This window comes from Corapipo altera, unplaced genomic scaffold (assembly GCF_003945725.1).
Source record: "Corapipo altera isolate COAL_440 unplaced genomic scaffold, ASM394572v1 2c, whole genome shotgun sequence".
Lineage (NCBI taxonomy): Eukaryota > Metazoa > Chordata > Aves > Passeriformes > Pipridae > Corapipo > Corapipo altera.
The window spans coordinates 6,140,134-6,153,595 of NW_020884923.1; the positions used below are offsets into that span (position 1 = coordinate 6,140,134).

The 13,462-nt window shown below is 37.7% G+C and overlaps 1 protein-coding gene across 1 annotated transcript in view; it reads left to right on the plus strand.

The window, feature by feature from the left end:
* KIF26B (kinesin family member 26B) overlaps positions 1-13,462 on the plus strand; it is a 291,414-nt gene that overhangs the window by 166,670 nt on the left and 111,282 nt on the right. The window contains exon 5 of the mRNA XM_027657354.1: positions 13,072-13,255. Coding sequence (XP_027513155.1) covers positions 13,072-13,255 — 184 coding nt within the window. The remainder of the gene's footprint in view (positions 1-13,071; positions 13,256-13,462) is intronic.

Sequence of the window (13,462 nt, forward strand, 5' to 3'; positions counted from 1 at the left end):
TGGAAGTGTACAAAACAGAAGATATACTAAAAATAACCTCAGTTCTGAGAGTGTGAAAGGCTGTGTGGCTGTGTGCAAAGCTGTGCAGGGCCCCACTCTTTATTGGAGTCTAATGGGTTCTGTTAAAGCCAAAGGACTGGTTTTACACTCTCTGGCTCAGTGAGAGGGTGCAGGATGGGTTTTTTGGTTGTGAGAAATGAAAGTGCCATGATATGCTGATATCTTCTAAAAGCCTTTTAGAGAGGACTGATTGCAACCTACATTTGCTGGGTACTAGTTCACAGAACAATCAGGGTGGGAGGATGAGGGGAGGATCTGCTTGAGGCTCCTCAGAGAGTACTGCACAGGTTTGTTTTAAGCCTAGAAGGCCTAAACTGATAAAGTTAGATAGCTTAAATAAGTCCCAAATGGATAAATACCCTGCAGATAGAATGAAGTTTTCATTTTGTTCTGAAGTTTCAACAGGAAGTTTTACTCCAAAGGAATGGAGAGTTCTTTAATAAAAGGAGGCAACCCCAGACATGACAGATCAGTTGGTCAGCTTAATTTTAATTACATTATTCACTCAATAAGGTTTCCATCCTCTCTAGTTTAAATCAGATAAAAGCATTTCAAGTGAGAGCAGAGTCTCATGATGTTGGAAACTGAATGCAAAGTTTTGTTTCCTACTGGTTTATGGTTATTTAAAATATAAATATTATCAATATACTGAATGTGTCAGGATGATCAAATTTCCAGAATGGAAACTAGGGGCTTCTCTTGCTGCAAACACAGAGTGAGGGACCATTTGGACTGCTTGTGCCTTGCTGAAGGCAACTGTAGTAGGGCAGAAGAAACAAATTAATCTCTCTGTTATCTTCTTCTCTGGAAAGTGAAGTATACTCAATTTTTTCTGTATGCAGAATGTGCTCTCTTCTTCTCCGGTCCTCTGTCTGGTATAAAAGAAATATAGTAAAAAAATACAATTTTTGTCCTATTATTGCCCAGGGGGGGTGTGGGTGGGGAGGGATGTGCAAAGAGCAGCTGGTTGTTACACAGAAGAGAGATGGTAAGATCTGACTACAGGCTGTCCTATGTCTTACTTCCCATGTGTATAAACTTTTTCTGTACAGCAAACAGGACAACAGGATGAAATCTATTGTAGAACCATATAAATGCACTTTGGCAATTGTAGGAATTTCTGAGGTAGGTGTGCAGAGAAAGAAGTACTGAAAATGGTTTCCAAGTTCAAAAGAAAACTGTCAGTAATCCTAACTTGACTTTCTGGTTTCCTGACAATGGGATATTTATCATAAAGTAGGCAGATGAACCAATTTTCCAGGCCTTCTCATCAAAGAAAATACTTCACAGAGCAGTGATTGTGCTGTGATGGAGGCAAGGCAGTGACTTGATCTGTGTCAGGGAGCTGCATTACTAAACAAGAGGTGTCTTGGAAGAATAATTCTGTTCCTATTTTTTTTTAAGTATTCTCTTAGTTGTTGGTAGAGGTAATGTTTAGCCTACTGTTTGCTTCGGTGATGAGGACCAGGATCTTTAGAAGAACACATTGTACCAAGATGTTTTAACATGGGGGATGTGCCTTTTGTTAGGATTGCACCAAGCAGTAGGTGCTGTGGGTCAGGAACCTGTGGGTCACTGGAGAGGGAAGAACCAGAAGCCCCCAGCAGAGAGAGAGCTGATTCAGCTTTCAGTACGCCAGCTATCCAGGAGGCAAAGCTTTAGATGCAGACAACTCTGGGAAGGCTTCAGGTATTCACTGAATATGATTTGTCTTATGAAAAACAAGAAACAGAAAGTTTATCATGCTCCTAACCATTGACTATAGAGAATAGTGGAGAAAGACAATAGGATGACAAAAGGAGAGCTCAGAGTTATGGCTGAATCTGCCCGCTTGGGAAATGAGCTTTCATTCTGACTGCACAAAGTGAAACATTCATGCCTAACTCTCATTAGAGCAAACAACAATATTTTGGCCTGCAGATGATAAAAAATAGATCACAGAAAAGCCTATATCCAAAAAGAAATAGGAGGATTATAAAAGGGAGCAATTATAAGACGGAAAAGATTTTTCTGGGTAATATTGCTCCTTGTATTTGTAATACCACCATGGACCCATGACATTCAGAGACTTCAGTTCCTTTGGTGTTCTGACAAGACTCTTTCTAATTCCTCTGATATCCCTTCCTACTACACCCCTCAGTCTCAGCTATATTTTATCAGTATTGAACATGAGTTACTGACACTTTTTTCAGGTGTAACAGATGTGTGAATATGGGCGCTATCAACAAACCTCAAAAGAGATTGATATCCAAGTAAAATCAAACAGCAAATACATTTTCCTGTTTTCTTTATATGACAGGATGTGTTTAAAAAAACATTTTTGCGTAAAATTTTGAACCACTTTAAATAACTTATTTTTCCACCTTTAGAGGTATTTTCAGAAATTTACTTTCTCTAAGAAACAAAAATACATGTCAAATACTTGTTCAATATAGCAGTATACCCAACTGTCTGAGAAGTGCCCTCAGAACTGAAAATTAATTGGCTTTCACTGAAATTTGTACAGGTAATTAGCAAAAAGCTGCTGATTAAATTCTTTACATTTCTTATAAATTCTGCTTCTTGGTGCCTGTGCCACACATCTGTACAGTTCATTTTTTTTCTGGCAATAGCTTACTACTCTGTGTGGTGTATTTGATTTCATGGGGTTTTTTTTTTTCATTTCACTTTACTGGAAATGGAAAAAAGAGAACAAAAGGTTTGTTTTAAAAATATCAGTAATTGCCAACACTAATAGTGTTTTCCAGTTTTATAATTTTTCATACTAATTCATTTTGCAGTATGATTAAAGTAGGTTAAATATTAAGGTCAGCTCCCAAAGGAGGTGGGGTCCAAGCCAGCAGAATGCTGAGCATTCCTGCAAGAGGCTGGGTGCATGGGACTTTCCCTGCAAATGGTAGGATATGAGGACATTTAGTATTGAGTCGAATTACTTCCATCTGCTATCAGTATATAGGGATAGAAGGTCTTATCACAAAACATTGAAGGGGACTTGGGTGAAATTTGTGTCAAATTTGTTTCTCAGCAAGATACATGGATTTCATTCAGAATAAATTCATCAGCCTCTGCTGATTAGCTAATGTCCTCCCAGAAAGGCAACAATAATCAAAAAATTTTTAATGTGTTTTGGTTAGAGCCTTGCAAAAAGAAACAGCCATTAACTTTTTCAGTATGAAATTGTAGTTTGACAGTTCTCCAATTATATTTAAATTAATATTCTCAAAATTAAAGTCTTTATTTTGGATTTCATGAGTTTCTGAGACTGATGCCAAGTGAGTTTGTTGAAAAATTTCAGAGAAAATACATTTTGAAAGAAAAATAAAACATAATATTTTATTTCTTTCAGAATTGAAGCAATATTTCTTTCATAGCATCATTGGATCAAAGAGAGTTGAAGTGACCTCAGGATGTTTTTAATCCAATTTCCTGCTCAAAGCAGGTTCAACTCTGAAGTCAGACACATTGTTCACACCCTTATCCATTTGAGTCTTAAACTTTCCCAAGCACAAAAAAAGCACCATGTTGTTTGGCTGCCCTCAGGATAAAAATGCCTTTCCTTTTACCCTGTCCAGACTTCTCTCATTTAAACATATGTCCTTTAGCTCTTTTTCTCCTTCCATACCCCGGTACAGAGTGTAACTCCATCATCTCGGTACCCTCCTTTTAGGTACTGGGGGGGGATGCCGAGTTAGACATCTCCAAAAGCATCATAACTATTTGTGTGAATTTACTGAGATGATCTAGATTAAATTATCATTTCCCACCATTTGTGAAATTCTTTGTGCTTCAGCCTATTTCCATGAAGGTGGGATTATAAAATTTCTTTCTTTTGTTTTATGTACTTTGCTTATTAGCTCTTAGGACTGGATTGATTTTAGGATGTGTGCAGTCTGTTATGAGAAGAACCTCATTCTTGGACTGTATCATATTATATGTAGTAATGGCTATAGTCTCCAGTAGTTGAAAACAACTTGTCTCAAAGAATTATCACTATCTCATGGTGGTGACTTAAATAAGTACAAGACAAGACTAACAGGAACTCTTAGAGGAAATAGTTTTTACTATGACAGGAGGTTGCTTGTCAGAGCTGGGCTGAAGTGCATTGAATTTCAGTGCATCTGCATTGTCAGAATAGTTTACCATTTGTACACTGGTGTTATTTTAAATGTGCTGACCTCAAAAATATTGATGAGGCAAAATCCCCTGTAAAACATACCTGCCTTTTAACCTTTTTATGGTTCTGCCAACTGGAAAGTTAAACAATGACAAAATGGACTGTGAATCTGTGTGCTGGCTGCTTTTCCTCCTGGTGTTATGAGAGGTTTTTGCTGAATGGGACAGAGATGAAGCAAAATAGCTTTCCGCACAGTATGTGGTCAGGCTTTAGCATCCAAGGTAATAGAATAACCGTAATCATATAAGCTCCATAAAACTTACAGCTAAAGAATTTTCTTTATGTGATTTTAAGGACTGTTATTAAATGGCCAGTGGTTTGTGGGCCTCTCATTGCAAAGCTTCTCTTACTCATGTTTTTGAGCTGTCATGAATGCTCATGAAAAGAGTCAGCTAGGGGCTGACTGATGGTCCTGTCCCACAGTTTGGCATTTGCTACGTTATCTCAGACATAGGGAAAATCTACCAGCTATTCCTGATGGAACTTTTATGAGGAGGCAGTGTAACTGTACATCTAAAGCCCTAATATTTTACAGCTAACACTTGAAGACTGACAGATCTGCATATGTTTCTTGTTTTACACAACAACAGTACAAATACAAAACTGTGCACATCTCCTTTCTTATTGCTTAGTGGCAATGCCAGTGTCTTGCTATATAAATCTTTATTATATATAGGCAATACTTCTTAACATCCAAAGCTTGAGCTGGATGGAGCCTATTTCTGACCTTGCCTTGGAAGATACTAGAACCCTTGCCCTCAGCTCTGTGAGCCTGAAATTAAGGCTACTCTGGTTTGTGGTTGTAGTGCTCTTGCCTATGCAGTTTTCACACATGGACTTGACAATGCATTGTCAAGTAACCATGGCAGTAATTGGTAAGTTCTTACATTTGAGTTCATTTGAGTTAGAGTAAATATAACTGGTTTTCTTCCCCTATTAAGCTAGTGCTAAACATCTGATTTTATTTTACACAAGTATAATGGTTCAACTTGCTTCATGTATTAAGCATGCAGTGACACATGTCCAAATGATCCTCAGAACTTTCCAAGAACAGGATAATGTAGTGAGAACTGTGATCTGTCTGACTACTGTTTTTTAGAAAAGCATATTTCATAAAACCATTTTTAGAGAGAAAAATAAGGTAGGTTAGTAATAAAAAACAACCTTTACCCATTCTTAAAAAAATTGACTAGTAGTTTCTCTTCTGGTTTTGAATGCTGAACATTTTTTTTAGAGTTGGGTTCTTCTGCTGGTCTCCAAAATCACTCATTTTTTCTCTAAAGGTGCAGACTGATTATATGTGTCTGCAGCCAATAACACAGAAGGAGGGGTGAATCTGGTCATTTTTATAGTGTGTGTAGTGACCTGAGTCAGTAATGCCTGAAATTTAGAAACCATACTAAGAGGAGAAGATAATGATGTGCCAAAGAAAGGAAAGAAATCAGGAATGATCTTTCTCTAGCTAAATGTATCAAGATATTGAGTCAAGAAGTAGTTTGCTTGATGGGTAGTATTGAAGGACAAGGGTATGATCTTGTAAAAATTCCAAATGTGATGGTTCATTTGAGTTGTTAATTTTTTTGCCAACATTACCTTGATGCATGAGTGCTAATTAATGATCCTGTTGCCAAAGGCAGAAGGACATCTGTCACTGAATCAGGATTTTCCAGGAACCTTTAGGTTAGATAAGAAGATCTTTACTGGAGTACAGTGATTCCTGATGAAGAGAATCTTGTGAATCAAACAATAATGACACGAGAAAGGGTTTGTTTCATATCTTGTAATACCCTTCTCTAAAACTGGGAGTTTCACTCAAGTAACAGCTGCGTAGAATATGAGTCCTCTGTCCTATAGTGTGTACGTACATAGAATTTTGAGCTTTTGATTAAGCTATTGGTCTTCAAACATATTCATTACCTTTGTTTTGGTGCAGTCTAGGACCAGCTCTGTTGCTAGTGAATTTACACAAATTTCAAGTTTATGTAAGAGCGTGTCTGAGCTCTTAATTTTACTACGTTTGCCTGTGTGCAGCAAGCCACAGTTTTTGTAAGACCTGTCCTGAATAAAGTCTGAAACCCTATTTTGACTGTTTTAGAATCAAATAAATTGAAAATAATGGGTTTCTGGACAGTTACAGTACAGTTCCTGGGGAGATCACAGTCACTAAGACACTGTGGCCAAAATATCCTTACTACCACCCAAGACGTGAAAGATTACAGCCTGAGACAGCTTTATTGTTGCTATGGAATTGGATGCATGCATAAAAATAAAGAGAACAATAAGGGGCAAGTGTTTACTGGGCATCAGAGAGATGTTTATTATACCTTCTACAGCATAAGCAGAAAGCTCAAATTATCTCCAGATTTTAAAGGCATTGTAAAATAATTAAACACAAATACTAAGAATCTTACTGGAAGTACAAATCTAGGAAGTGTTCCTCTGAGGATTCTTATTTCATTCTTCACATATCTTGCTAGACTGCAACACCACAGCCCTGGGTTTGGCCACACAGAGAATTAAAGTGGAGTAAAGTTGCCCTGATTCTTGTTTATAGCTTGTAACTTCCTATTGCAAGGCAGGGAATGAGGTCTGAGAAGTGACATTGCAAGCCAGCTGCAGGGTTTGTTACTCTGTCTTTTTGCTTTCACTCTGGATGAGAAAAACTGTTCCGTGTAGAGGTATGAGGAGAAGCTCTTGGAGGTTGTTCTCGCTCTGCCATGGAGCATGCTTCCCAGATGGTAGCCCTGGTTTGCAGCAGATGGTGGAGAGGCAACCTGGCCCCTTTCAGCAGAGCATAGCTGTTGGCTTGTTGGTTAAAGAACCTGTAAAACATCTCTCTTCTCTTTGCTTTAGAAGATGCGAAGAAAGGCATGGCTCAAAGGAAATCATGGCTCCTCGCCAGTTCATTGCCCTCCAAACACAAATATGAGATTTGTATGAAACCACATTTTGTACCACATGCCTCAGATTTTAAGGCTGGGAAAGTGCTTGCCATAGTAATTCAGGTATATTAGCCATGTCAAATAAGTATGATTTAGAGCACTCTTGACACAAGCCCATTCAGGAGGTTAAAGTGATAGTGGCCAAGCCAAAATAAGTGAAGAAAAAAGAAAAGAAAAAAAAAAAAAGAAGAACGGGAAGGAAAGGAAGTGTGCAGCCAGGGCCATGGCAGGTGTGGGGTTTCCCCTCTTGGTAGTAGTACTCAGGTCAACTTGGTTGTGATGTCACGTTAGTAAGCCTGCGTCACCTATAGAGGTGACTGGGAGAAAAAAGAATAATTTTTTGTGATGGTTCAGAGAAGGTAGATTAGATCCCTATAATTAGAAAATGTGAACATCCCATTAAGTGCCCTGTGTCTAGTTTTTATAGGCAGCATGTAGCTGATGTAATTCAGTAGTGAAAGATCATAGAGAAGGCATTGTTGAATGACCCTGTGTAACTGAAAATCAAGACTAGCTTTTCTCCCAGAAAACAAGTCTACATAGTTGTAAATTTGCTGTATCCTATTGTTTTTTACCTTCCAGCTACATGAGGACCTATATATGATATGATATGATATCATGACTCATTTTATAGAAACATAATTACTCAAAGCAGAAAATACACTGTGAAACCATTTGCAAACCTTCAAGTTGGAAATAATCAAAACTAATGACAATCTTCCAGTATACCTTTGTTTGACATTCTGTCACTTAAATAAAATACTATGCAGACTACATTTTACTTTGTAGCTGATAGCCAAGAGTTTCTACTTTTTCTGCAGGAAGAATTATGTCTGGGGTTTAAAAAAACCCAAACAAACGAGAACATAAGTAGGATTTTCAGTTTGAGGGTGAGGCTGGGTAATGGTATCTTTCACTTTTAGGTGGCCAACTTGAGACCATAGGATATGAGCGTTTCATGCTGGGTATCCAACACTTCTGGCCATAAATGTCGGTGTATTTTATAACTGGTGATATAGCTGCACAAATATGCTTAAAGAGTTTGCTCAGAAGACTCATTTCCAAACTAAACTTGCATCTGTTTTCCAACCTAGCATTAAGATACAGCAGGCAAGGCAGTTTTGGATAGGTAAAGGTCGTGTTTTAATTGTTAGGGAATATCATTAACCTCCTTCAGGCTTGTCAAACCAGAACATCCTCTGGTAAGCCATTCCTTGCACGGATGAAGTTCATTCCTTACTCTTTGAATGGTGTTCCCAGCCAAGAGTATTTGTGTTACAAAATGAAATGCATACCTCCAAATAAAAAAGAAAAATAGATTTTTAGTTTTAATTAAAATTGTAAATATTTACATTACATTTAGCTAATCCATGGCTGTTCAACCTCCATAGCTTGAGAACCATTTTCTCTGTGGAAAATATGATATGAAAATGAGCATATTTCCGTTTCTGTTTTGACACAGAAGTTAATATGCTAGCTCAATGGCTCCTGTGATCTGGAATTTTGTTTCCAGTGTTAATAAGTATTGAATGCCTTGTAGTGGGGTATGAATATCCAGTAAGGAATAATTATACAGAGATACGCACCTAAGGAAATCTTTTCAGATGTCAGTGATGAAGGAGCAAGTCAGTCAGTGTTACTTATGAATGATGATCTTTGCTGACACAACTCTGAATAATATTTTAAGTATTCACTTAATGTTTCACCTCCCTCTGAATCTAATGAACCTAGTGGCCTTAGTGACCTCTACTTTGACAGTGGGTCCTGAAGTTTTAACTTTGCCTTGGATGATGTGTTGCTGAAAAAATATTTTCTTTTATGAAGCTAAAGAGGTGTCCCTTGAATTTTACTAGCATTAATTTATAAACCATGAATTTTCCAACTGTTCCTTCCATGGAGTTTCCTTATACATATTATACTATAAGAAATTACCTAATGAGTTCTCTAAGCAAGGTATTTACAGAGCTTTCCATAATGGTTTTTATTTTGTCTTAAGAATTTCATCAACTTCATTCTTATATTTCTTATAAGTAGTATGAATAACTTAGGAGAGTTATTTGCATCAAGCCTAGAAATGCCTTTGTTCTGTGTTAAAAATTATTTAATCCATTTATGCTCATTTGTCTCTCTAGACAAGTTTCCAAAGAGCATACTTTGTCCCCTTACATCTCAGAATGACCTCTAAGCTGGTTTACTTCCATTTCTTCAGTGAATCCCATGGAGGACCTTCAGCTTTCATACAGTTCCTATCAATCATGAATTGGTTTCCAGTGTAGGGGACTTAGCTCTACAATCATTGAAAATCATTTGAAAATCCCAATGATTTGAAAATCATTTGAAAATCCCAGCCTGGTCGTGAATTTTTAAGGGAAAAAATATATCAACATTTCTGCATAGGTGGGAGGCAAAAAGTATTCTGACTGCCCAAAGATATACCTTATTAGACTTCTATTTTAAAAAACAAAAAGCAGAGAATGTCCTTTCAAAGAATGATCTCGATCTTTGCTATGGATTAGGTGGATTTTCAAAGCAGTTCCCCTTTGCTGCCAGCAATCTATTAGTTTTATTTGGATTGAACTTTAATCTGCTTTCTAATGTCCCTCCTGCAATTTCAGCTCTTGATCTTGTGATTATTTTGTCTGCCAGAAATCTTGTAAGCTTTCAAAAAGTCTCCAGATGCTTGTTTACATCCAGAAAAAACAGTCCAAAATATCTGAAGGTGTTAATCCAAAGTATATTAGCTAAACTGGATTAAACTTGCATTATTTTGGAAAGTAATTCAGTGAAATGACATTAAAGACAGTTCTATTGTGAATGAATGTGTCCACACAGTGATCTAATACAGTTTAAATTGCGCACTTCAAAAATTTAATTTGGATCAAGTTCCTTGTGTGTCTCTGGGAATACAATCCCCACCACAACCATGCCGCATACGCAGTGGGGAAGTGGTTTACGATGCACTGGAGCTCACTGTACACCCCTGCATAGTTCATGGCTGATATCACTGGGCTCAAGTGGGAGCTGATATGACTTTTGAGTATGATCAGCTTATTGTCTGTACATAAAGCCATGCTGCCATCATTGCCATTACCATTATGTAATAGTGTGCAGAGTCTCGAGTGGAAATCAGAGTCCTATTATACTAGATACTAAATGAAAAAAAAAAATAGTTGGCTCCTGTACAAAGAGCAGAGCCTAAACAGCTGCTGGCTGAGCTGGGCAGGCTGTGAGCTGCAGCAGCATCAGGTCTCCCAAGTCCAGCCTGGTGCTTTGCCCGAGATATCTAGTGATGCAGAGAGTCTACATGGGAAAGCCAGGCCTCTGACTCCCTGAAAAAGTAAAATATGAGAATTTCTAATCTCCTGTACTGGATCACAGAGCCAAATCAGCATCAGCTGGCGTGACCAGCTGTGTTCAGAGCAATGCTAGCCACCCAAGCTGAATTATTTTGCTCATGCAAATGTGCTCATAAGGAAGCCACACTCTATGTATTTGTGTCATGTTGCAGCCTGCATCTGGTTAAAATATCCTTCTCTTCCCAGCTAAGTGCTCTGGGAATTACTTGATGCTTATTGCCTTTTTGATCCCCTTCAAAATTCGGTCAAGTCTGATAGGACTTGTAATGATTTTCTAGCCTGCCATGCATTGATTTTTCTCTCCCTGGGGAAAAACAGAAAACCCCATGAAGTTCTGGGAAATAGTTTATTGTTTTTCATATATTTTACCAATTGCAGGCCAAAAATATAATGAAAATTCAGGTTATTCCACCTGAATGCAGTCTGAAAGGTTGTAACTGTCAAACTAGAATATAGTTCCAAGATCTTGAAAAGGCCGGGTACCTTCAACAACATTTTTTCTTTAAGAAAATGCCAGCTATGGGCTTGGTTGGGTCAAAAAGTGGTTTGTATTACATTGTCAGCTTTGTAAAAGGGACAGCAAAGTCTGTAGAAGCATTTTGTAGCAAGAGGAATAATAGCTCTGTCAGTCAAATCAGAAAACTGCTTTTAGTAAATGTATTTTCACCCAAAGTGAGTCAGTGAGACCAGATGGATGACCACAGTAAGTGAAGCCACTGCCTATATTTAAAACTGGACTAATGAGCTTGACCACAAGCTTGACCACAAACATTTTTCATTATGTTTGGCCAACATTTATGTTTTCAATTGTTGCACATAGTAGATTTTCCTTGAAATAATTTCACAGTGAAACTAAGGCACACAGAAGATCTTGACTTAACATGGACAACTTCACAGAAGTGTTAGTGATGGACAGTGTGGAAGCTGAAATAATTGAATTCTCTCAAACCATTGAAATGTTGCTAGGAACAGGAAAGAATTTTTTGACCAACATATTTTGATTATGTTTTCTTTGAAAAAAAAGCAGAAGCTTAAAAGAGAGGGCTAGATTATGAGCATCAGTGTCTAGGGCAGAGTGAAGGGGAAGGACAAGGAGGTGGTACAGAAACTTCTGAGTTCTAATTCTGTGTCAGGTGAATTAAAATCTCCTAGTGTTTTCCTTTTATTAGAAACTAATCTGTCTGAAACTGCTTTTAACTTGCCATAGGCTAAAAGAATATATACTAGTGGTGCACGCAGTGTGCATGCGACCAGCTGACATATGGTAATTTCATGCCCAGCAGTAATTTGTTCATGTGCTTGAGACACATGATACAAACACAAGTTACTTGCATACTGAAATATGTGTTTGTATATATATATAAAATTCAATCTTTTTCCCTAACTCCTTGGGATAAAATGATGCAATTACTTTTGTAAGTTCAGAGTTGGATAATATATACTGATACCGGTGTAAGGGAATTAAGGCTTCTTAAAACTTAGGAGGATTTAGAATTATTGGTCTTGACTGTCACACTTCAGCAAAGTGAGGAGAGCTACTGTCAGTAGAGACTACTTTTATACCTATCTTAAGTCCCAATTTGTCTGCCAAAGCAAACAACCTGAAACTGTTGTATCCCTCTCTCCATTGAGACGGTGCTCCCATTGACCTACTCTGTTTAAAGTGGTCATTTTACAAAAAGGAAGCCACGGGACTGCATGATTAATTTTAACATTATCCATGGGCAGTGCAGAATGCACAAGTGTTGAACCAAAGCAGCTGCAACAAAGAGTGAATGTTGAATTATCTCTCAAAATAAAACATTTTAAAAATGAAAGTACTGAATGTTTCTGTTCCAGAAAAGCTTAGTTTTTTAATCAAAGTCTATACAGACTTCCGTGTTCTTATCTAAGAATAACCTACTATTAAAAACAGTCTTCACTGTTTTCCCTGCTTAGTGGTTAATGCAGCTGGAGTTTGTATGATTGTCTCCATCTCATCGCAAACAGCAATACACTGGTTACCATTTGTTTAGTTTTTAGACTAGCTTATGTTTTAAGAGGTGATAAAAATTTCAAACAGCTAGTGCAAGACTTCTTACACCTTAGCAAATGCAGTGAGCATTTATTACTAATTAACTTAACAGTGGCTGCTTGCGTCCAAACGCTGCACAAGTATTAGAGACTAATCAGAGACTTATGAATGAGACACAATTCTGTGTGAACCACTTGGTGACCAAACTTAATTTTAAAACAGAAATTGCCAGATTGCTCATTGATTTAATTGGAGGGTTCTGAGCCTTCTTGCAAGTTGAATTGTTTCAACAGATAAGATACTGATAGAGGCCCAATTATGACCCTATTTAATGCAGATTGTAAATTTGGAGCAACTTTGTGAACTCAATGACATTAAACTATTAATAACGAATGAGAAACAAGAATTATAAAACTGTTGAGGTCAAAACTGAGAGCCTATACAAACAGTAACCTGAAAAATATCTTTATTCATTCTTGTTGATGAGTTTGAGGATGCTTTACCTTACTCTTGTTTTTCCCACAGAGCTGCTCAGAAATTGAACCTGTCTTCCAAAAAGAAGAAGCACAGGCCTTCTGCATCGTCCGTTCCTGAATCTCCTCTCTTCTCTACCTGCTTCAGCAGTATTCTTCAGACTTCCCCACCACCTGCACCACCATGTTTGTTGAGGGCAGTCAGCAAAGTGAAAGACACCCCTGGTTTGGGCAAGGTAAGCCTTACAAATATCGCTAAAACACTTGTTTTCTTTGGGAGATTTTATCCTTGTTCAAAACATTAAGGGAATTGGAAGACCATGTCCTTTCTCAGTTGGATTTACTGCATTTGGTCCCTGAACACGTATACAAAGGCCTAATAACCTGAGTCACTTAGTGCAAATGAATTTCTAATGAAGTTGACTTGAACACAGACAGAGCTA